Source organism: Aquarana catesbeiana, unplaced genomic scaffold, assembly GCF_042186555.1.
Source record: "Aquarana catesbeiana isolate 2022-GZ unplaced genomic scaffold, ASM4218655v1 unanchor228, whole genome shotgun sequence".
Taxonomy (NCBI): domain Eukaryota; kingdom Metazoa; phylum Chordata; class Amphibia; order Anura; family Ranidae; genus Aquarana; species Aquarana catesbeiana.
Window position 1 is genome coordinate 1,773,215 of NW_027362655.1, and position 24,235 is coordinate 1,797,449.

General features: G+C 45.1%; 1 protein-coding gene across 1 annotated transcript in view; it reads left to right on the forward strand.

Annotated features, from left to right (window-relative positions):
* LOC141121727 (uncharacterized) overlaps positions 1–24,235 on the forward strand; it is a 178,289-nt gene that overhangs the window by 66,019 nt on the left and 88,035 nt on the right. The window contains exons 9-15 of the mRNA XM_073611438.1: positions 8,108–8,137; positions 17,695–17,822; positions 17,909–18,032; positions 19,049–19,146; positions 19,226–19,432; positions 19,567–19,708; positions 22,694–23,922. Of these exons, the coding sequence (XP_073467539.1) occupies positions 8,108–8,137; positions 17,695–17,822; positions 17,909–18,032; positions 19,049–19,146; positions 19,226–19,432; positions 19,567–19,708; positions 22,694–23,922 (1,958 nt within the window). The remainder of the gene's footprint in view (positions 1–8,107; positions 8,138–17,694; positions 17,823–17,908; positions 18,033–19,048; positions 19,147–19,225; positions 19,433–19,566; positions 19,709–22,693; positions 23,923–24,235) is intronic.

Here is a 24,235-nt window from a genome sequence, read left to right on the forward strand (position 1 = left end):
AGTGTGTATGAAGAGGCGGAGCTCTGAGTGTGTATGAAGAGGCGGAGCTCTGAGTGTGTATGAAGAGGCGGAGCTCTGAGTATGTATGAAGAGGCGGAGCTCTGAGTGTGTATGAAGAGGCGGAGCTCTGAGTGTGTATGAAGAGGCGGAGCCCTGAGTGTGTATGAAGAGGCGGAGCCCTGAGTGTGTATGAAGAGGCAGAGCTCTGAGTGTGTATGAAGAGGCGGAGCTCTGGGTGTGTATGAAGAGGCGGAGCTCTGAGTGTGTATGAAGAGGAGGAGCTCTGAGTGTGTATGAAGAGGCGGAGCCCTGAGTGTGTATGTAGAGGCGGAGCTCTGAGTGTGTATGATGAGGCAGAGCTCTGAGTGTGTATGAAGAGGCGGAGCTCTGAGTGTGTATGAAGGGGAGGAGCTCTGAGTGTGTATGAAGAGGAGGAGCTCCGAGTGTGTATGAAGAGGCGGAGCTCTGAGTGTGTATGATGAGGCAGAGCTCTGAGTGTGTATTAAGAGGAGGAGCTCTGAGTGTGTATGAAGAGGAGGAGCTCTGAGTGTGTATGAAGAGGAGGAGCTCCGAGTGTGTATGAAGAGGCGGAGCTCTGAGTGTGTATGATGAGGCAGAGCTCTGAGTGTGTATTAAGAGGAGGAGCTCTGAGTGTGTATGAAGAGGAGGAGCTCTGAGTGTGTATGAAGAGGAGGAGCTCCGAGTGTGTATGAAGAGGCGGAGCTCTGAGTGTGTATGAAGAGGCGGAGCTCTGAGTGTGTATGAAGAGGCGGAGCTCTGAGTGTGTATGAAGAGGCGGAGCTCTGAGTGTGTATGAAGAGGCGGAGCTCTGAGTGTGTATGAAGAGGCGGAGCTCCTGCTGGAACAGCGGTCGGAGGAGGAGTCTAGGAGGGAGATGACAGAAAGCTCAGCAGACTTGCAGGAGTGAGCGAGGAGGATCCAGTTCCTTTGCCATCGGAGGTGAGGAGAGTGTGAAGGATGTTGGTGACTCTGGTAGATGAAAAGCTGGGAGTCATATTGCTCTGGTGAGTGGGGAAGCACTACTAAGGGGGCGCCCTCACCATCACGTGTGTAAGAGGTGGAAGAAGGCGTGGCTACACTACAGCTGGCACAGTTTGGAGCACCGAGAACTTTACACCTTATCAACTTTTCATTGATTGATTTTTTAGATCAAAATAAGTTAATTGAAGTAGATGCAAAGTGGACTTGCAGAGAACACTATAATGAGCACAAAATATTGTATGATTACATGAATTTGCACAGAAATGTAAGTTTATATATTATAGCAGCAAATATTATGAGATTAATGAAGTAGGTGTAAAGAGGAAGCAGTGGATCTGCTTTGAACAGCATCTTGAGCACAAAGCACTTTATGTTGTATATGAATTTGCACATGGATCTGTTTACTTCATTTATTGATAAACACCATAAAATCAATGAAGTAGGTGTAAAGTGGAAGCAGTAGATCTGAAGAGACTATTATGTGAGCCCCTAGCACTTTATATATGAATGTCTCCACATATTTTAGTGTATTTGTGAAGATTTATGTGCACACACAATAGGACAGCGCTGTGACACATAATGCTCTTCTAGTTGATAAAGGGAATACTTACCTTTGTTACAGCAGCAGTCCGGTATAAGTTATTTTTGTAGGTATTTGAGTTGTTACACATAGCGCGGGTTTTATTCTATTTATATTGGTGACATAATTGCCCAAATCTGGGGATCAGGAGCCATTTCCACCCTTTACTCTCGGCTGGGGTTCTTTGTATCCATATAACAGATGTTCTACATGACTAAATCTGCAATCAATTTTACTGCAAAATCAAAGGGGCCAAAATGTCTCCCCCCGAGCAGTAATATATTTCTATCCCCCTTGGTGGGAGTGGAGATGACCCCATCTATAAGGATATACAGTACATACACACACAGCACAAGGCCATGGTCACACTACAAGATGGTATTCTGGACTGCAGTTCCTCTGAGCTCCACAAGGTGGTGATCTCACTTCTACCCAGACAGGAAGTCTCTATGGAAGACAGGCAGGGATGTCAGGTACATACGGGACGTTTGGGAGGAAGTAGAGAGGAGACATTGCTGGAAGTGGCAGCAGAGGAGGTAATAATATCTTATTTTCTATTTACACCCAGTAACCCCCCCCGTCATGTCCGTCCTCTTCCTCCATAGTCACTGTGATGTCTTTTATCTCCAGCAGATGATGATACACACATATATAGTGTGGAAATGTAGAATAACCCCGTATATTACAATGAGGAAATTTATGGTCTGTACCACGAGGGGAGTTATTGATGTCAGTAAATGTCGGTTCCAGACATTGTATGTGGGGGGAATGAAATGATAATTAAAGGTTGGGATTAGGGAAGATTTCTGTAAGATTTTACACGGAAATGATCAGGGCCCCTCCAGAGACACTATGATGAGTCTCACAATTAGGGATGAGCTTCGAGTTCGAGTCGAACTCATGTTCGACTCGAACATCGGCTGTTCGCCAGTTCGCCGAACAGCGAATAATTTGGGGTGTTCGCGGCAAATTCGAAAGCTGCGGAACACCCTTTAAAAGTCTATGGGAAAAATCAAAAGTGCTAATTTTAAAGGCTTATATGCAAGTTATTGTCATAAAAAGTGTTTGGGGACCCGGGTCCTGCCCCAGGGGACATGGATCAATGCAAAAAAAAGTTTTAAAAACGGCCGTTTTTTTCAGGAGCAGTGATTTTATTAATGCTTAAAGTGAAACAATAAATGTGTAATATTCCTTTAAATTTCGTACCTGGGGGGTGTCTATAGTATGCCTGTAAAGGGGCGCATGTTTCCCGTGTTTAGAACAGTCTGACAGCAAAATGACATTTCAAAGGAAAAAAGACATTTAAAACTACTCGCGGCTATTAATGAATTGCCGGTCCGACAATACACATAAACGTTCATTGATAACAACGGCATGGGAATTCCCCACAGGGGAACCCCGAACCAAAATTTTTTTAAAAATGGCGTGGGGGGTCCCCCTAAATTCCATACCAGGCCCTTCAGGTCTGGTATGGATATTAAGGGGAACCCCGGCCAAAATTTTTTTGAAAAATGGCGTGGGGTCTCCCTCAAAATCTATACCAGACCCCTCAGGTCTGGTATGGATTTTAAGGGGAACCTAGCGCCAACATTTTTTTTAAAAATGGCGTGGGGTTCCCCCCAAAAATACATACCAGACCCTTATCCGAGCACGCAACCTGGCAGGCCGCAGGAAAAGAGGGGAGACGAGAGAGCACCCCCCCTCCTGAACCGTACCAGGCCACATGCCCTCAACATTGTGAGGGTGTTTTGGGGTAGTCCCCCAAAGCACCTTGTCCCCATGTTGATGAGGACAGGGGCCTCATTCCCACAACCCTTGCCCGTTGGTTGTGGGGGTCTGCTGGCAGGGGGCTTATCGGAATCTGGAAGCCCCCTTTAACAAGGGGACCCCCAGATCCTGCCCCCCCGTGTGAAATGGTAAGGGGGTACAAAAGTATCCCTACCATTTCACAAAAAAAGTGTCAATGTTAAAAATGACAAGAGACAGTTTTTTACAATTCCTTTATTTAAATGCTTCTTCTTTCCATCTTCTATCTTCTATCTTCCTTCGGTTTCTTCCTCCAACTTCTTCTTGCTCCGATCCTCTGCTCCTTGCTCCGGAGTTCTCGTCCGGCATCTTCCTCCGCGGCGTCTTCCTCCCTTCTTCATGCTCAGAGTGGGCGGGAGGGCGGGAGGCTTTCCCCGTGACCTCAGAGTGGGCGAGATCACCCGTTACGCAACGGGTGACCCCGTCCCCTCTGACGTCACGGGGAATGCCACAGGGAAGTCCCCGTGCGTCCGAGGGGGGCGGGGTCACCGGGTGGCCCCGCCCTCCGTTATTTAAGAACCGTCAGAAGACGAGAAGCGCCACACAGCGGGAGCCTCCCATCATGGATGCGGAGCGGCTTGAGCGCGAAGAAGGGAAGAAGACGCCGGGGAGGAAGATGCTGGACGAGAACACCGGAGCAAGAAGCAGAGGATCGGAGGAGAAAGAGGAAGAAGAAGATGGAGGAAGAAACCAAAGGAAGATAGAAGAAAGAAGAAGCATTTAAATAAAGGAATTGTCAAAAACTGTCTCTTGTCATTTTTAACATTTTTGACACTTTTTTTGTGAAATGATAGGACCCCCTTACCATTTCACATGGGGGGGCCAGGATCTTGGGGTCCCCTTGTCAAAGGGGGCTTCCAGATTCCGATAAGCCCCCCGCCCGCAGACCCCCACAACCACCGGGCAAGGGTTGTGGGGATGAGGCCCTTGTCCCCATCAACATGGGGACAAGGTGCTTTGGGGGGCTACCCCAAAGCACCCTCCCAATGTTGAGGGTATCTGGCCTGGTACGGTTCAGGAGGGGGGGGCAGCTCTCTCGTCCCCCCTCTTTTCCTGCGACCTGCCAAGTTGCATGCTCAGATAAGGGTCTGGTGTGGATTTTTGGGGGACCCCACGCCATTTTTTTTTTTTTAAAATTTTGGTTTGGGGTTCCCCTGTGGGGAATTCCCATGCCGTTTTAGTCAATGAACTTTTATGTGTATTGTCAGACCGGCAATTCATTAATAGCCGCGAGTAGTTTTAAATGACTTTTTTCCTTTGAAATGTCATTTTGCTGTCAGACTGTTCTAAACACGGGAAACATGCGCCCCTTTACAGGCATACTATAGACACCACCCAGGTACGAAATTTAAAGGGATATTACACTTTTATTGTTTCACTTTAAGCATTATTAAAATCACTGCTCCCGAAAAAACAGCCGTTTTTAAAACTTTGTTTGCATTGATCCATGTCCCCTGGGGCAGGACCCAGGTCCACAAACACTTTTTATGACAATAACTTGCATATAAGCCTTTAAAATTAGCACTTTTGATTATTCATGTTCCTGTCCCATAGACTTTAACGGTGTTGCCTGTTCGCATGTTCTGGTGCGAACCGAACAGGGGGGTGTTCGGCTCATCCCTACTCACAATAGGAGTCTGAAAGGGACTGGATTTGGGGTGATGAGATTGTCAACACAGAGGGGGGGGGGGCAATTTTATTTTTAAAAAATCCCTTCATCCACTAGAGCATGGGTGTCAAACTCAATTTCATTGTGGGCCGCATCAGCATTATGATTGTCCTCAAAAGCGCCAGTTGTATCTGTAAGATTAGATGTCCAGCGCATCCCCTCTCCTTACATTAGATGTCAAGAGCCACCCCACCATCAGAAGTTGAGTCCCCCACTCTCCCTAACATCACAGTGCACCCCCTTTCCTTATGCTGCTGCTGGGAAGAAGCTGTATGCATTGCTTGAAATCAGAAAGTAGGGGTCTGGAGGAGGACCAGTGGAGGGCTGGAGCTCTCCTGCAGCTGCAGGAGAGGTGTGAGGGCCACAAGAAATGGCCTGGAGGGCCGGGATCCTGGCGGTGGATTAGTACTTCTGCTCCTTATGCCTCTATTCCCCATTTACTACTATAAAGTAGAGCTGCACGTTTCTGGCTAAAATGAGAATCGCAATTTTTTTGCTTAGAAGATAGATCACGATTCTCACAGCGTAACATCATCTTTCACATTAAACAAAATAAATGGGCTAACTTTACTGTTTCTTTTTTTTTTTTTAATCTTTTTCTGACACTTCTTTCTTAAGTTAAAATCTATATTTTTTGCTAGAAAATTACTTGGAACCCCCAAACATTCTATATATTTTTGAGTTGTGTAACAACTCAAATACCTACAAAAATAACTTATACCGGACTGCTGCTGTAACAAAGGTAAGTATTCCCTTTATCAACTAGAAGAGCATTATGTGTCACAGCGCTGTCCTATTGTGTGTGCACATAAATCATCACAAATACACTAAAATATGTGGAGACATTCATATATAAAGTGCTAGGGGCTCAAATAATATTCTCTGCAGATCTACTGCTTCCACTTTACACCTACTTCACCGATCTTATGGTGTTTATCAATAAATGAAGTAAACTGATCCATGTGCAAATTCATATTCATGCATCTTTGTACTCAAGATGAAGTTCCCTGCAGATCCACTGCTTCCACTTTGCATCTACTTCATTAATTTTATATTTGCTGCTATTTTAAATAAACTAAAAATCTGTGCGAATTCATGTAATCATACAATATTTTGTGCTCAATATAGTGTTCTCTGCAAGTCCACTGCTTCCACTTTGCATCTACTTCAATTAACTTATTTTGCTAAAAAAAAATCCACCAATCAATGAAAAGTTGATAAGGTGTAAAGTTCTGTGCCAGCTGTAGTGTAGCCACGCCTTCTTCCACCTCTTACACACGTGATGGTGAGGGCGCCCCCTTAGTAGTGCTTCCCCACTCACCAGAGCAATATGACTCCCAGCTTTTCATCTACCAGAGTCACCAACATCCTTCACACTCTCCTCACCTCCGATGGCAAAGGAACTGGATCCTCCTCGCTCACTCCTGAGAGTCTGCTGAGCTTTCTGTCATCTCCCTCCTAGACTCCTCCTCCGACCGCTGTTCCAGCAGGAGCTCCGCCTCTTTATACACACTCAGAGCTCCGCCTCTTCATACACACTCAGAGCTCCGCCTCTTCATACACACTCAGAGCTCCGCCTCTTCATACACACTCAGGGCTCCTCCTCTTCATACACACTCAGGGCTCCGCCTCTTCATACACACTCAGAGCTCCGCCTCATCATACACACTCAGGGCTCCGCCTCTTCATACACACTCAGAGCTCCGCCTCTTCATACACACTCAGAGCTCCGCCTCTTCATACACACTCAGAGCTCCGCCTCTTCATACACACTCAGAGCTCCGCCTCTTCACACACACTCAGAGCTCCGCCTCATCATACACACTCAGGGCTCCGCCTCTTCATACACACTCAGGGCTCCGCCTCTTCATACACACTCAGGGCTCCGCCTCTTCATACACACTCAGGGCTCCGCCTCTTCATACACACTCAGAGCTCCGCCTCTTCATACACACTCAGAGCTCCGCCTCTTCATACACACTCAGGGAGGAGAGAAAGGGAAATCCCACATCGTGTAACACCTTTTATTAAAAAGGATTACTAAAAACTGCACTCACTGAAGAATGATGTGACGCAGCTTGTATAACCAACACCAGCAAGTGCTGTGTGTTCCACAGGCAGTTGTGGAACAGTTGAGCAAAATAAGCTTGTTGAAGTAGATGCAAAGTGGAAGCAGTGGACTTGCAGAGAACACTATATTGAGCACAAAATGTATATTTCCATGAATCTGCACAGCTTTTTTGTTTATTTAATATAGTAGCACATATTATGAGATTAAAGAAGTAGGTGTAAAGTGGAAGCAGTGGATCTGCAGGGAACAGCATCTTGAGCACAAAGCACTTTATGTTGTATATGAATTTGCACATGGATCAGTTTACTTCATTTATTGATAAACACCATAAGATCAATGAAGTAGGTGTAAAGTGGAAGCAGTAGATCTGCAGAGAATATTATTTGAGCCCCTAGCACTTTATATATGAATGTCTCCACATATTTTAGTGTATTTGTGATGATTTATGTGCACACACAATAGGACAGCGCTGTGACACATAATGCTCTTCTAGTTGATAAAGGGAATACTTACCTTTGTTACAGCAGCAGTCCGGTATAAGTTATTTTTGTAGGTATTTGAGTTGTTACACATAGCGCGGGTTTTATTCTATTTATATTGGTGACATAATTGCCCAAATCTGGGGATCAGGAGCCATTTCCACCCTTTACTCTCGGCTGGGGTCCTTTGTATCCATATAACAGATGTTCTACATGACTAAATCTGCAATCAATTTTACTGCAAAATCAAAGGGGCCAAAATGTCTCCCCCCCCGAGCAGTAATATATTTCTATCCCCCTTGGTGGGAGTGGAGATGACCCATCTATAAGGATATACAGTACATACACACAGCACAAGGCCGTGTTCACACTATGAGATGTTTCTCTGGGCTGCAGTTCCTCTGAGCTCCACAAGGTGGTGATCTCACTTCTACCCAGACAGGAAGTCTCTATGGAAGACAGGAAGTGATGTCAGACACAGATAGGTCAACATTCCATAGGAAGTAGAGTGAAGACGGGCCGCAGAGGAGGTAATATGTATATTAACCCCTTCAGGGGGATCAGTTGATGATTAATATGTTTTGCTTCCAAATCTGGCCATACATGGTTCAGTTTTATTGTTCATCCAGCGGGATGAGAGGAAAAAACTGAAGTGATTCCCCCATCCACACATTGGAGGGGGATGGGGGAATCCCCTGGCGCCATTTCACAAGCGTGTGCAATTTTGAAAGGTGACAAGTTGGGTATCTATTTACTAGGCGTAACTTCATCTTTCATATTATGCAAAAACATTGGGCTAACTTTACTGTTTTGGTTTTTTTAAAGCACAAAACAGTTTTTTTAAAAAAAAAAAACGTTCGAAAAATTGCTGCGTAAATATCGTGCGAGATAAAAAGTTGCAATGACCGCTATTGTATTCTCTAGGGTCTTTGCTAAAAAAACATATATAATGTTTTGGGGTTCTATGTAATTTTCCAGCAAATAAATGATGATTTTTACATGTAGGAGAGAAATGTCAGAATTGGCCTGGGTGCTCCAGATTGCCTGAAGGTGCTCCGTGCATGTTGGGCCTCTGTATGTGGCCATGCTGTGTAAAAGTCTCACACATGTGGTACTCGGGAGTAATAGCAGAATGTGTTTTGGGGTGTAATTTGTGCTATGCATATGCTGTGTGTGAGAAATAACCTGCTAATTTTGTGAAAAAAAAACGAAAAAAAAAAACTTGATTTCGCAAAGAATTGTGGGAAAAAATGACAACTTCAAAAAACTCACCATGCATCTTTCTAAATACCTTGGAATGTCTTCTTTCCAAAAAGGGGTCATTTGGGGGGTATTTGTACTTTTCTGGCATTTTAGGGTCTCAAGAAATGAGATAGGCCGTCGGTAATTCAGGTGTGATCAATTTTCAGATATTGGCACCATAGCTTTTGGACTCTATAACTTTCACAAAGACCAAATAATATCCACCGATTTGGGTTATTTTTACCAAAGATATGTAGCGGTATAAATTTTGGCCAAAATATATAAAGAAAAATTACTAATTTGCAAAATTTCATAACAGAAACGAAGAATAATGCATTTTTTTTACAGATTTTTCGGTCTTTTTTCTTTTATAGCGCAAAAAATAAAGAACCCAGCGGTGATTAAATACCACCAAAAGAAAGCTCCATTTGTGTGAAAAAAAGGACAAAATTTTCATATAGATACAGTGTTGCATGACTGAGTAATTGTCATTCAAAATGTGAGAGCACCAAAAGCTGAAAATTGGTCTGGTTATTAAGGGGGTTTAACCCCTTCCCGCCGACCGAACGCACATATGCGTACTCGGCTTTCCAGCTGCAGGCATCATCTGCAGGCATCATCCCGGTACCGTTGTTTTCAGCGGGCGATCGGCTACCCGAGTATAACAACCGATGCGGCTAAAAGCCGCTCGGCTGTTATACCGGAGGAGCGGGAGGGGACATCCCCCGTGCGATCGGGAGGCCCGGTGTCCGTTCGGCTGCCTTCGGCGGCTGGGGGCGGGCTGGAACGAAGCTGCGAGCGGCTTCGTTCCAGCCTTCTTGTTGTAAATGCGGAAATGCGGAAGCGACGTCATGACGTCACTTCACGTTTACTCGGCTGCCAATGGCGCAGAATTTAAAAAAGTACACAGTATTCAGAATCGCTGTTTTCGGCGATCTGAATACTTTGAAGTGTAAAGGAGGGATGGGGGGTCTTTTAGACCCCCCATCCCTCCATAAAGAGTACCTGTCACCACATATTACTGTCACAAGGGATGTTTACATTGCTTGTGACAGCAATAAAAGTAAAAAAAAAAAAAAAAAAATTTAAACACAATTTATAAAGTACAAAAATAAATAAATTAAATTAAAAAAAAAAAAAAAAATTTTTAAAGTGCCCCTGTCCCCGCGAGCTCGCGCAGCGAAGAAAACGCGCCCGCATATGTAAACGGTGTTCAAACCACACATGTGAGGTATCGCCGCGATCGTCACAGCGAGAGAAATAATTCTAGCCCTAGACCTCCTCTGTAGCTCAAACCTGGTAACCGTAAAAAATTTTTAAATCGTCGCCTATGGAAATTCAAAGGTACCGTAGTTCGTCGCCATTCCACGAGTGCGTGCAATTATAAAGGGTGACATGTTTGGTATCTATTTACTCGGCGTAACATCATCTTTCACATTATACAAAAGAATTGGGGTAACTTTACTGTTTGGATTTTTTAAAATTCATGAAAGTGTCCCTTTTCCAAAAATTTGCGTTTAAAACACCGCTGCACAAATACCGTGTGATAAAAAATATTGCAACAATCGCCATTTTATTCTCTAGATTCTCTGCTAAAAAAATATATATAATGTTTGGGGGTTCTAAGTCATTTTCTAGCAAAAAATACGGATTTTAACTTGTAAACACCAAATTTCAAAAATAGGCTTAGTCATGAAAGGGTTAAGTGCCCAGTGGTCAAGTGGTTAAGTGACTTCCTCCCCTCCCCCTCATCTCCTTCATTATGTAAGTCATGCTGAGATAATCTCCCATTGGCTGAGCAATATTCTCATTTGTCTCTGAGCTCCTTCTTGCTATTCCTCGTCCTGCCTGTTGTTTCCTTGGATTGATTTTCTGTGTAGTGACCCCGGCTTCATCTCTTGGATGCGCTCGTCTGTTGCTTGTCCTGACCTTTATCCTGATTCCTGGATCTCCTCCTCATCTCTCCTCCATATCCTCTTACACAGCTTTTCCCCACACCTGCAGTGATCCTGGGGGGGGGGACTTGGCACCAGCACTCAGCAAAATCGATCCCCACCATCAGTGGCGTCTCCAGCTTTCATATTTAGGGGGGGTACATGGGGGGACAGGGACAAAAATAGGGGGCAACTATAAAATGCAATTTTATATATATCTATATCCTGGGGCCCTTTACTACGATCCCACAACGGCCCTTTCACATGTTCTGCACCCACCAGGGTGGCAGAAAACAAGAGATATATGTCACCAGCATACCAAGCAAATATAAGGGTCCAAAGCAGTGGGAGAACTATCAGGGTTGCAAAGGTTGTCTTGCCACCAGGCCCTGGTATTCTGCCACTGTGGGGTTCCCCAGCCTCCTCTTGCTGTCCTGCCCCTGCTATTGACAGCGCTGGTCTGGCATCTCTTGGAATTTACAGGCTGGTTCTCCTGTCCTAAGGATGGGAGAAATCATTCTGTTTTTTCAGTAACTGAGAGTCCTGGTGGAGTCCTTCCTGCAACTCACTCTTCTCCCTGCCAATGAGGATGCAGGGGAAGGAGCAGATCGGGCGGCCGTGGTTGTGTGAGCGCTCGCATTATGCAATGTCCGCAAGCAGAGGGAGGGGGGAGGAATCACCTGCAGGAGCTGACTGGGGACGCTCTCCCTCTTAGACATTGCCTTTTTGTAAAAAAAAAAAAAAAAATTTTTAATTGGGGGGGGGTTTATATGGTGGGGCACAGCATAATGTTGGGGGGTCAGGGCCCCCTCTGCCCCCCCCCCCCCAGGGATGCCATTGCCCACCATTAGGAGCTCTGGAGAAAATTGTCTGGTATTTACACTCCGTTCCTCCGCACGTCACCTGATCACATGAGAGCTTACTTTCACAGAGTCCTGACAGATTTCTGTATGGTAAAGGTCAAAGTTCAAACTTCAGTTTAGGAGAGGTAGGACACACCCGGGAACAATGATTTGGTTTGCACAGGAGCCTCATATAGAGGACCCCTCAAATCTCTCCATCCAAATGTCCATCCATCCAGAGTCTATTTGTCCTATGACACACTGACCTCACAGCTCCTGCTACCCATGTCCCTCCATCTGTTTTTCCCAAATCGTCTTTCAGGACAGCACCTGGAGAGAGAGCAGCTCCACCCTATTTCCCAGGAAACACTGCAGTGACCACTTTAAAACCTGGACACTTCCACCATGACCTCAGTTGTAGTGTTTCCTCCGCCATGGTGGAAGCACTGCAGGGGACCAGGGGTGTGCTGCGCTCTCTCCAGGTAGGGAAAGGTAAATGGAATACCTTGTGCAGTTTCTGTTATTTAGTTTTGGCCATCCCAACACCCCCCCCCCCCCACTTTCCTGACAAGAGGGGTGTGCCCCAAAGTCTTCTCCTCTGCTCTGATAGACCCAAGGGTGCGGGCAGGAAGCAGGGACTGTGCAATGCACAGCGCAGTGCCTTTGGTTCCCAGGTTCACTTGTTCCGGGTCCCGGGTGGCAGTCAACGTCACTCCTGGACGGGGCAGGACTTCCGGTGGTGCACAGCAGCTTCGGGTTCCGGCCACTGGAACGCATGAGGGGAAGGCAGCCCCTGCTGGTAGATTTCCAGGTCTCGCAGCAGCAAAAGGACCGGGAAATTTGAAATAAAAAGCAGCCGGACGTCCACTGAGCCCTCTGCAGGATGGAGCCAGAGGAACCGGTGGCACCGGTGGGAGCAAGAGCCACGGACATCAGCCAGGCCCAGGTAAGAGAAGTAGAGGCCTCTGTCCTTTTTTTGCACCTGGGCTGTTTGTTTCCTTCTTTTCCTCCTCTAGTAGAGGGGAGCCTGCATCACACTTCTGAGGTTACCGCACTGGGGAGTGTAATTAGGACAGTGATATTGTGGGGTTGTTTTGCTCACTGTCTGCTGATAGTTAGTCTGCTGGGGAGGAGACCTGATGTATTGTATATTTATGTTTTTTTTTTTCTGTGCTTGGTGTCCCTCAGGCAAACGCCAAAGAAAAGACAAAGCACGCTTCCCCTCCCCCCAAAAAGAGATGTACAACCTGTAAAGCCACCCTTAGGGACTCTTGGACCAAGCCTTTATGTAGTGCCGCGTACACGCGGACTTTACGGCAGACTTTGCCCGGCGGACGGGATTTCGTCGGACAATTCGATCGTGTGTGGGCTCCAGCGGACTTTATTTTCTCAAAAGTTGGACGGACTTAGAATTGAAACATGTTTCAAATCTATCCGACGGACTCGAGTCCGGTCGAAAAGTCCGCTCGTCTGTATGCTAGTTCGACGGACAAAAAGCCACGCTAGGGCAGCTATTGGCTACTGGCTATGAACTTCCTTATTTTATTCCGGTCGTATGTCATCACGTACGAATTCGACAGACTTTGGTTGATTGTGTGTAGGCAAGTCCGTTCATTCAGAAAGTCCGTCGAAAAGTCCGCCGGGCAAAGTGTGCCATAAAGTCCACTCCTGTATAGCAGATTTAGTCAAGGAGGAAACATCCTCAGCGGCTTCCTCTGCCCAACCCAGTGAGCGTTTCACTTCTTTCCAGGAAGGGTTGACAGACACGTTTCAGTCTTTCCGATCTTCTCTGGATAAGCATCCAGTGGCACAGACTAGCGGTAATCCACCATCCAGCCCTCACCCATCCACTTTGGCTTCTAGGGAGGTCAGCGAGTTGGAGGAGGAGGGAAGTGACTCCCCAGGGTCAGATGGGGAGGAGGGTAAGGGGAAGGCGGTATCTTCCTCCCGATACAGGCTGTCACTGGAAGAAGTGGATGACCTGTTGAAAACCATCCATACCACCCTGAACATCAAGGAGGATCAGGCTCAATTATCCCTGCTGATAAAATGTATCGGGGTATGTGTGAGGTCAAGATTTGGGTGTTTCTGGTGCACAAAGTCCTGTCAGAGGCTGTAAAAAGGGTATGGAAAGACCCAGAGAGGTCAAGATCGCTTAAAAAAAAAAACTCCCTTTTGATGAGGATAATGCGCAGGTTTGGAACAAAAGACCTAAGTTTGATGCAGCCTTCTCATAGGTCTCACGAAATACCGACCTAGCGTTCGAGGATATGGGGTTCCTGAATGACACGATGGATAAGAGAGCTGATTCTCTGTTAAAAAAAATGCCTGGGACTCAATGCTAGGTAATCTCAAGCCACCGATGGCATCAACTGTAGTAGCCAGGAAGCTGTGTGGTCTTCCCTTTGAGGGGGATCTGGACCCGACACCATTTTAGACAGAATGGCGGATAAAAAGAAGGTCTTTCCAGCCAAAAAGAAGGTTACCCCGCAGGTTAAAAATAATTTTCGTCCTTTTCATCAAACCCAGTATTCTAAGGAGGTGGGACACAAGAGACCCCGGAGGTCTCAAAGGGGTCGAGGTAGAACAGGGGTGGTGTTCCGACCTCCCAACCCAGCCCGCCATAACCAGTGACAATTTTCCGACTATCGGAGGAAGGCTGCAGTCCTTTTTCCCACTGGAAGATGGCAACATCCAGTTCATTTGTCCAACAGGGTGATATCAGAGGGCTACAGGCTGGAATTCTCTGAAACCCCGCCAAGTTGGTTTTATGTAATTTAGGTTCCCAGAGGTCAAGAGAAATCTCTGGCAATGATGTCTCTCTTGCAGGAACTTCTATAACAGGTAGTATTAATCCCAGTTCCCCGGGAAGAGGTAGGACTAGGGTTCTGTTCACACGTGTTCCTAGTCAGAAAGTCATCAGGGAAGTTTTGGTTAATTCTCAATTTAAAAGTCTTGAACAAGTCCATTCAGTACATGAAGTTTCGTGTGGATATGATTTTTTTCAGTGAGGAAACTTCTTATGGCAGCATGCTTCCTAGCGTTCATAGACCGCAGGTATGTTTACCTACATGTCCCCAAAGCACCAGCATCACAAAAGTATTTGCAATTGGCAGTCAGGCTGGGAGGAGTAGTGTTGCATCTTCAGTTCAGGGCCCTCCCTTTCAGACTGTCCTCTTCTCTGAGGATCTTCATGAAGATCATGGCGGAACTTTGGCAACCCTCAGGATGGGAGGAATCTCAATTGTACCTTATCTGGACGATCTCCTTTTGTTTGCCAACTCAAAAGCACTTTTGTGGAGGGACTTAAAAAAGACGGAGAGCCACTTAGAAAGTTTGGGCTGGCTTCTGAACAGAGAGAAGTTGAACCTGGTCCCTTCCCAGATAATCAGATTCCTGGGTTTTACCTTCGACTCCATACAGGAAAAAAAATTCTCCCAGAGAAAAAAATAATTCAAGTTCCCAACGCTGTGAAGAAGCTCCAGACAAGCTTACCAATTACAGTTCGAGCAGCCATGTCAACGCTAGGTCTTTTCATGGCCTCGATCCCAGCTGTTCAGTGGGCCCGCCTCCATTAAAGAGATCTCCAGCAGGCAATTCTGCAGAATTGGTTTTACGGGGAGTCATTAGAAAAACAAATCAGGATTCCCTCTCGGGTCAAGAGGAAATTGTGGTGGTGGAGGAGTCAAACAAATTTAAACAGGGGCCTGTTCTGGACATTTCTGTCAGGAAAGAGGTTAACAATGGAAGCAAGCTCCTGCAGTTGGGACATGCATCTCGAGGGCCAGATTTCCCAAGGGTCTTGGACAAACAGGAGGCCAAGAGGTCCTCCAATTAGAGAGACCTGAGGGCCATTCTCCTGGGACTTTCGTCATTCAAGGAAATATTTAAAGGCCATCACATTCAAGTATTATCTGACAATGCCATGGCGGTAGCCTACGTCTCAAAGCAGGGAGGCACAAGAAGCAGGGTTCTTCTGGCCTTAGCCCTCCAGATCCTGACATGGGCGTAGGACGATCTAGTGTCTCTGACAGCAGTGCATCTAAAAGGCAGCCTAAATCATGTAGCAGACTTCTTAAGCAAGATACGAGTGCTAGAATCAGAATGGAGCCTAAATACAGAATTCTGCCAGATAGTAGACAGATGGGGAGTTCCCCAGATCAACCTATTTGCATCTCAGGTAAAAGCAAACATACCAGTTTACTTCTCTCTAAACAGGCAGGACCAAGCAGAGGGTCTGGACGCACTAGCCCAGCCTTGGAAATTCCGCTTGTGTTACGCTACCCCCCCCCCCCTTTCATATAATTCCTCTGGTGCTCAAAACGTTGCAGGAAGAAGCCACAAGCCTAATTCTAGTAGCCCCCTATTGGCCCAAGAGGGCATGGTTCCCAACTCTGCTGAAGTTAGCAGCCAAACCCCATTGTTTGCTGCCCTTGCGAGACAACCTGCTGAGTCAGGGACCCCTCCTTCATCTCAATGTAGGACACCTCAGGCTAGCAGCCTGGATACTGAGGAGCAGATACTGAAGAAAAGAGTTTTGTCCAACAAATTAATTTCAACACTGCTAGACAGCAGGAAAAAGGTCACACGGGCTATTTATTTTAAAACGTGGAACTCCTGGTGCACTTCAAAAAAATTTTTCCACAGAAGGTCATTTCCATCCTTGAGTCCCTCCATGAAGGAATAAAGAAGGGTGTGGCTGCATTGTCAGTATTTTTAGAGGGACTTTTCTCTCAGGACCCTTTGATCATTAGAGTTCTTTCACGCCAGGCCAGTGCTGTTTAAATTATTTCCCAAATGGGATTTGTCCGTGGTTTTAAAGGGTCTGACTAAAAGGCCCTTTGAACCAACAGAAGACGCTACGATTAAGGATTAGTCTTTAAAACTAGCTCTATTAGTGGCAGTTACTGGGGCTAGAAGGGTCAGCGAGCTTCAAGCCTTATCGATTATTGAACCTTTTTTTCCAGACCGGGTAGTTTTGAGGACAGACGCAGTTTTTATTTTTGACAAAGGTCTCTTTCATTTTCCATAGATCCCAGGAGATAATTCTGCCAACTCTCTGTCCATCACTGTTCTGTCCTAAGGAATGGGTGTTTCATGGATGTGAGAAGATGCTTGTAACATTATCCTGAGGTTACAAAGGGGTTTAGAAAATCAAACTCTCTGTTTATACTGTTCTCGGAGCCGCATAAAGGTTGCAAAGCTTCTAAAAACAATATATGAAGATGGTTTTGGGTGGCCATAAAAGAAGCTTATAGGGCCTCGGAAATAGAACCTCCCGCAGGGGTGGCGGCTCATTCAGCCCGTGTTGTGGCAGCATCCTGGGCAGAACAAACTGGTGCTTCACCAGGACGAAACGGCAAAGCAGCCACGTGGATGAGTTTCTCCACTTTTACCCATCGCTCTAGGATGGACTTGCTCTCAGCCGCAGAGCAATCTTTCAGCAGAAAAGTCTTGCAGGCGGTGGTCTCACCCTAGAGTAAGTACTTGCTTATCATCTCCAGGTGCTGTCCTGAAAGACCATTTGGGAAAACCTTAGTTAGGCTTACCAGTAATGGCATTTCAAGGAGTCTTTCAGGACAGCACCTATGACCCTCCCTTGATTGTGATTTTTACTATGGTATTATTGCCATGTTTTGTTTATATTTTTCAGCATGGCCGGAGGTACTCGATAACAACTGAGGCCATGGTGGAAGTGTCCAGACTTTAAAGTGGTGACTGCAGTGTTTCCTGGGAAATTGGGTGGAGCTGCGCTCTCTCCAGGTGCTGTCCTGAAAGACTCCTAGAAATACTGTTACCGGTAAGTCTAACTAAGGTTTTTTTTTTCTGATGCTCTTACGATGTAAGCGGACTCTTGGTATCCTTACTAGCAAAGTGGGACAGTTGGTCCTGCATTGTATGTAATGGCATCAGAATGCCTGCAACAAGCTTTTAACCTGCAGTGTGTGGGGGGTCCTGTTTGAATAAATTATACCTCTGCCTGAAGTGGAGCTTTAATAAAATGGACACCTGATCGGAGAGGTGAGGAGGGTTCTGAGAATATCGTTTGATTTTACTATTTGTGTTCAGATCTAGAGTTTTCCTCCTGTGAAGTCTGGAGATCATATGACCATCACATTGCCTCCACCTCCCTCCCTGATAGAATAGAGAAATACAAAGAAGATTCTAGAAGTCACCAGAGAGATCATCAAGGAGAGGTGAGCGGTGCTGGGAATTCTGGGACATTATCCAGTAACAGACAAGGGATGTGTCTGGATGGTGACTGTATCATTGTGTGTGTCAGGTTCCTATAAGGTGTCAGGATGTCACTGTCTATTTCTCCATGGAGGAGTGGGAGTATTTAGAAGGACACAAGGATCTCTACAAGGACGTCATGATGGACAATCAGCCGCCCCTCACATCACCGGGTAAGAGGAGACTTTATTTTAAAGGAGAGAGCAGTGCGGAGGGTCCACCTAGATCCCCCATCATCTGATAAACACATAGAAATAATGTATTACACAATACTTTATTAATCCCAAAGGGAAATTGGGAAGTTGTTATGACACAGACACACGTAACAACAAGACAACTCAAGATCACAACAATAAACTGAACAAGATGCAAAAACACAACAAAATTACCAATACCAGCCATTGACACCAAATAAACAAAATTATAACTACACTACACATAAAACACCCACACAATTAAAATACAACATAGAATAAATAACACAGATTAAAATAACAGACAATCTAACAAATACAAACAATATACCACTTTCTCTAACGCCACTCAAAATAATAACCAATACAATACCAACATACTATAAAAACAACACAAAATCCTGATAATAAACCAGAAATAAATCTTCACCTCCAGCCCTCACAGAAAATAATTATATATCTTGATCACCATAGGAAAAATGATTCCCTGTGTCTCTCTGTAGTGCATTGTGGGTGTAACAATCTATCACTGATGGTACTCCGCAGACTAATCAGCACATTCTGGAGTGGGCGGGAGGAGTTGTCCAAGATTCAATGTAACTTGAACAACATTCTCCTCTCCAACACTGTTGTAAAAGACTCCAATTTCAATCCAACAACATCACAGGCCTTGCGAATCGGTTTGTTGAGTCTGTTAGTGTCAGACACCCTAAGCCTGCTTCCCCAGCATGCCACTGCATACAGGAGAGCGCTGGCCACCACAGACTCATAAAACATCTTCAGCATCATCTAGCAGATATTAAAGGACCTTAGTCTCCTCAAAAAGTAGAGGCGGCTCTGGCCCTTCCTATAGAGCATCTCAGTGTCCTTGCTCCCATCCAGCTTATTATCTATGTGCACCTCTAGATACTCGTAACTCTCTACTACCTCCACATCCACTCCTCGGATGGAGATTGGGGTCACTGGTATTCAGTCAGTGTGTGTGTTTCCCACAGATGGATCCAGTAATGGGAACCCACCAGAGAGATGTCCACGTCCTCTGTATTCCCGGGATTCCACACAGGAAGGTCACACCATCCCTCACTATCATCAGGTAGATGATTGACAATTATTGGTAGTTCTGATTTATATACAGCATGTTTATTACAATGAATGTTTTATTATATATTTAGAGTGAAAACCTCGGGGATGATAATATTGATGTTAAAGAAGAGTATAAAGAGGAGGATGAGGAGTATGGGGTGATGGAGGAGTTTTCAGAAGGACACAAGGATATGATGGAGCCACCTAATACCAGGAACCCACCAGAGAGATGTCCCCGTCCTCTGTATTCCTGGGATTCCACACAGGAAGATCACACCATCCCTCACTATTACAAGGTTGGTGGGACAGAGCTTATAAAACAGACTCATGGAGACAATGTGTAGATTTTTTATGTGATATCACAAAAATAAAGCTTATATTTTACATGATGATGATGATGATGATATTCTCTCTCATTTTCTTGATTTAGAGTGAAGATCCAATTGATTTAGAATTTGAGGTTAAAGCAGAAGAAGAAGAGAGGTATGTGAGGGATGATCAGCAGTCTATGGAGGAGGATGGAATAACGGGGACATTTATAGAGGAGGACACTCCTACAGAGATCAGCACAGGTGGGTCATTAACACTAAATACATTCCTCCACCCATACTGCTCACTGATTGGTCCAGAGTAGGGCAAGGACTGGGTGATATCAGCCTGTAATACCCTGGTCACTTTGCTGAGCTGTGTTCCCCATCCTGTATTCCTGTATTTCTCTCACATAAATTGTGTCTGCAGCAGATTTTCTATTTAGACTGGATTTATGGAGATTCTGGGGTTCAGCTGGCAGTAAAATGTGGATTTTCACAATAGGCGTTACTAGACCTAAGCACCTGAGTCATGACGGATTGCTGCCTTCACTCTTTTAACAAAAGAAAAAAATACAATGGGAAAAACACGAGAGCAGCTTGAAAACCTTGCATGGGCCAGCCACACAAAGTTGAAAAACAGGCGTGAGAATTTTAACCACACAAACGTGTACTACACATCCATCCACCAAATCATCATTACAGATTTCTGAAGCCACAGTCAAGCTACTTTCAAGGTATTTTTATTCTGGGGTCTCGTACCTCCAGACATCAAAAGTTCCTTGCATAGGAATACACGTTACTGTACCCTCTGACCATATATGACAATTTTTAAGGGGTCACATGTCCGGAGCCCCAAACCCAGACCTCATGTGCGTTGCAGCTGTCTGACCTGTGTGGATCCTCATTTTTTGTCCTCCAACGCATAGACGGCCAACATTACCCATGACGAGTTGAATCACTTATGACGTGTCCCTCCTTCCAGGGCACCCTTGCACTAGCTTTCGGAGCAGTACTGCCTAGTGACCAATTTTACAGTACTGGCACCTACCATTTCTGATTATTATACACGGCCTCCCGGTATGCTAGAATCTACTCCTCACATTATGCTAATACAATCGCGCACTGTTATTCCGACTATTATACACGCCCCGATGGGTCTCACGATATACTCCCGTATAACGTGTTTTTCAGACAAACTACAAAGCACCATGAAATCCTCCACTATTCAAAACAATATTATGGCTTCTATCTGTACCTATATATTACAACAATAACGTGGATGCCTCCCGTTTACTCTCTACCCAAAACTGTATTACAGTATAAAACTTCGCAAAGCATCTGGAATTAAATTTAAAAACCAAAGTGATTTCCATCGTCCTTCCAAACGCAAGTCCCTTTGTCCACATGCTTGTTTCAAAAAACCCCAAGCTCCTCCCACCAACTTCCTGTTGATATATCCTGCAAAGAACTTCCTGTTCTCTGCTGATCTCTAAAAACCCATCTAACTGGTTTATTTACATATCAATGGACAGGAAGGAGAGGGGGTTGGGGAGCCTGGCTTCCCTGAACTTCATATTATGCCTATTACACACAAAAAAATAGCTATGGCTACCCCCTCTGGACTTTATAACATCATATAGGAAACTTTAACATGTCTAAAAACCTTTTGTCCAGGAAAGGGTGGAATAAACCCTATATTGCAAATGGGAGGGAATCCCCCTCGACTCCCATATCTCCTGGGCAGTCAGACCACTGAAACTCCTGCAAAAAGATGACTCAACCTTGCTAAATGCTGAAACCTGGCCCAAAAACAGAGAAATTTCACCAGAACCAAAACTCATGGGTGATACAGTCATTATATGTTTTTGGACTCACCTTTTATATTTTTAATTGTCTATAGCATTAATTATTAAATAATTTTTGGTGTCACGACACTTTTTACAACTTGTTTACATTGCATGTGATATGTGATATTTATCTAGAGATATATTGCTGAGTCACTAAGCACACGTATGTACATTAGTTTTATTTCGCGCGATTCTATTCTTTTTTCATTACTTGTTATGTTGTCTGCTGCCTGTGCCGGGTGGAGGGATATGTCTGTATAGTCTCAGACCCAAGTCCCTGAGTACAGTCTCAGAAGATGGGTAGGAATGGGCTCAGGCGTGTTCAGATTCTAGTCCCAACCCACATGAGCAATCCAGAAAGCCAACACTGCACGCCGACAATCATAGGCAGTGAGGCATTTCCCAGTGCACATACACACGCCCTGACTAGGTTGCTCATGATTGGCGGTGTGCAGTGACGACTTCCTGGCGGGATTGCTGAGGTGGGTTGTTACTAGGATCTAACCACGCCTGAGCCCATCACTAGGGATGGAAGGCAGTGGTGTGGGACCTTTTTAACTTTTCTCAAGTGAACATTTAAGCTTCCACTGATACCTGAATACCCAAATTATGAGTCCTGACCCTTACACTGTATAATTTATATTGTACATTACATACTCCTGACCCCTGCACTATATACTCTATGTTGTACATTACACCATTCTGATACTATATAGTCCTATCTGTTGTGTCTTATACAATATGTTGCACATTACATAGTTCTGACTTCTGCTCTCTCCCCTCTACCCAATGCTATATATAAACATAATATGTATTCTCTTTTGTTACACCCATTTTCTACCAGCTGCACATTTTATATCTGATGATTTGATTGGAGCACAGACTTTTAGATGTTGATAATAATGTGATAAACATCCTCAAACTTTGGAACCTTAAACAGAAAGTGATAATGAGGGAGGCGTCAATAACCCAATGATGGTGATCTTCAGGATCAGTCCAGTCTTCATCTTGGTTATTCTCCCCCCATCCTCACTCTCTGACCTCTGGTGGGGCTCAGCCCCGCTGTTATTCATGACTAAATCATGGACCAAAAAAGGAAGTGCAGTACTTGTGTTGGGAAGATCGCAATGAGTGATAGAGGGGGAGGGGACACTCATCCTATAATCCCCTCATCACTGTCACTCCTATAAAAGACAGTTCTCGTTGTTTCCTCACTCTCTGACTAAGGTCCATAAATAAAGAAATGAACTGGTAGGAGATCAGAGGACTCATTTACTAGTTACCATGAGGGAGGAATTGTACGAGCCTCAGAGACAAAGCTGCCTGATGTGGGACGAGTCCTGATTTAGGGAAACCAATCTGCTCATGTCTAGTAATAATCTTTTTATTTCTATTTTAGTAGATGGACGGGAGATGAGGAAAACCTCAGAGGATTGTCTCACTTTGTCTCCAGACTGTAAAGTAGAGGACATCACACAGTATAGTCCAGGAGAAAACCCGGCTACCTCAAATGTCCATCCGGCACCACACAGTGTAGATGGACCATCGTATTCCTCTTATCCTGAGGAACCTCAGACTGTGAGGGACGGTGCCATCCTTCCAACAGATAAGAGGTTTTGCTGTACTGAGTGCGGGAAGTTTTTCCATTTTGAGTCCAAGTTTAATGTGCATAAAAGATCTCACACAGGGGAGAAGCCGTATTCCTGTCATGAGTGCAGGAAATGTTTTTCACAGAAGTCCGATCTTTACACACATCAGAGATCTCACACTGGGGAGAAGCCGTACTCCTGTCCTGAGTGCGGGAAATGTTTTTCGCAGAAGTCCAATCTTTACAGACATCAGAGATATCACATGGGGGAGAAACCACATTCTTGTCCTGAGTGTGGAAAATGTTTTTCACAGAAGTCTGATCTTTACATACATCATAGATCTCACACGGGTGAGAAGCCACTTTCCTGTTCAGAGTGCGGGAAATGTTTTGTACAAAAATCGCACCTTGTTACACATCAAAGATTGCACACGGGGGAGAAGCCATATTCCTGTCTTGAGTGTGGGAAAAGTTTTTCACAGAAGTCTCATCTTTACACTCATCGAAGATCTCACACGGGAGAGAAGCCATATTCCTGTCCTGAGTGTGAGAAATGTTTTTCAGACAAGTCCAGTCTTTACATACATCAGAAATGTCACACAGGTGAGAAGCCGTATTCCTGTGCTGAGTGTGGGAAATGTTTTTCACGGAAGTCTCATCTTTACACACATCAGAGATCTCACACGGGGGAGAAGCCGTATTCCTGTCCTGAGTGTGGCATATGTTTTTCACAGAAGCCCCATCTTTACATACATCAGAAATCTCACGCAGGTGAGAAGCCGTATTCCTGTGCTGAGTGTGGGAAATGTTTTTCACGTAAGTCTCATCTTTACAGACATCAGAGATCTCACACAGGGGAGAAGCCATATTCCTGTCCTGAGTGTGGGAAATGTTTTTCAGACAAGTCTAGTCTTTCCATACATCAGAGATTTCACACGGGGGAGAAGCCATATTCCTGTCCTGAGTGCGGGAAATGTTTTTCAGACAAGTCCAGTCTTTCCAGACATCAGAGATCTCACACGGGGGAGAAGCCACTTTCCTGTCCTGAGTGAGGGAATTGTTCCTCACTGAAGTCATGTTTTCAGGTACATTAGGGATCCCACAGCCTTGAGGTGTATAAGTGCCTGGACATCACAGCTCTCATGTGGGGAAGAAGCACACCCTGATATACACCTCAGATATACTCCATGGCTGATCTTCATCATGTAAGAAACAGTTCATAAGGAGATCAGAGATCACCAAAGACATGGATGAAGTGTTGTACCATATTGGCTATTGATAGCAGTAGAAAAATAAAAATAAAGTCATCACATTTCATTGGCTGAGTACATTTTGTGGTGTAAACTTTCACAA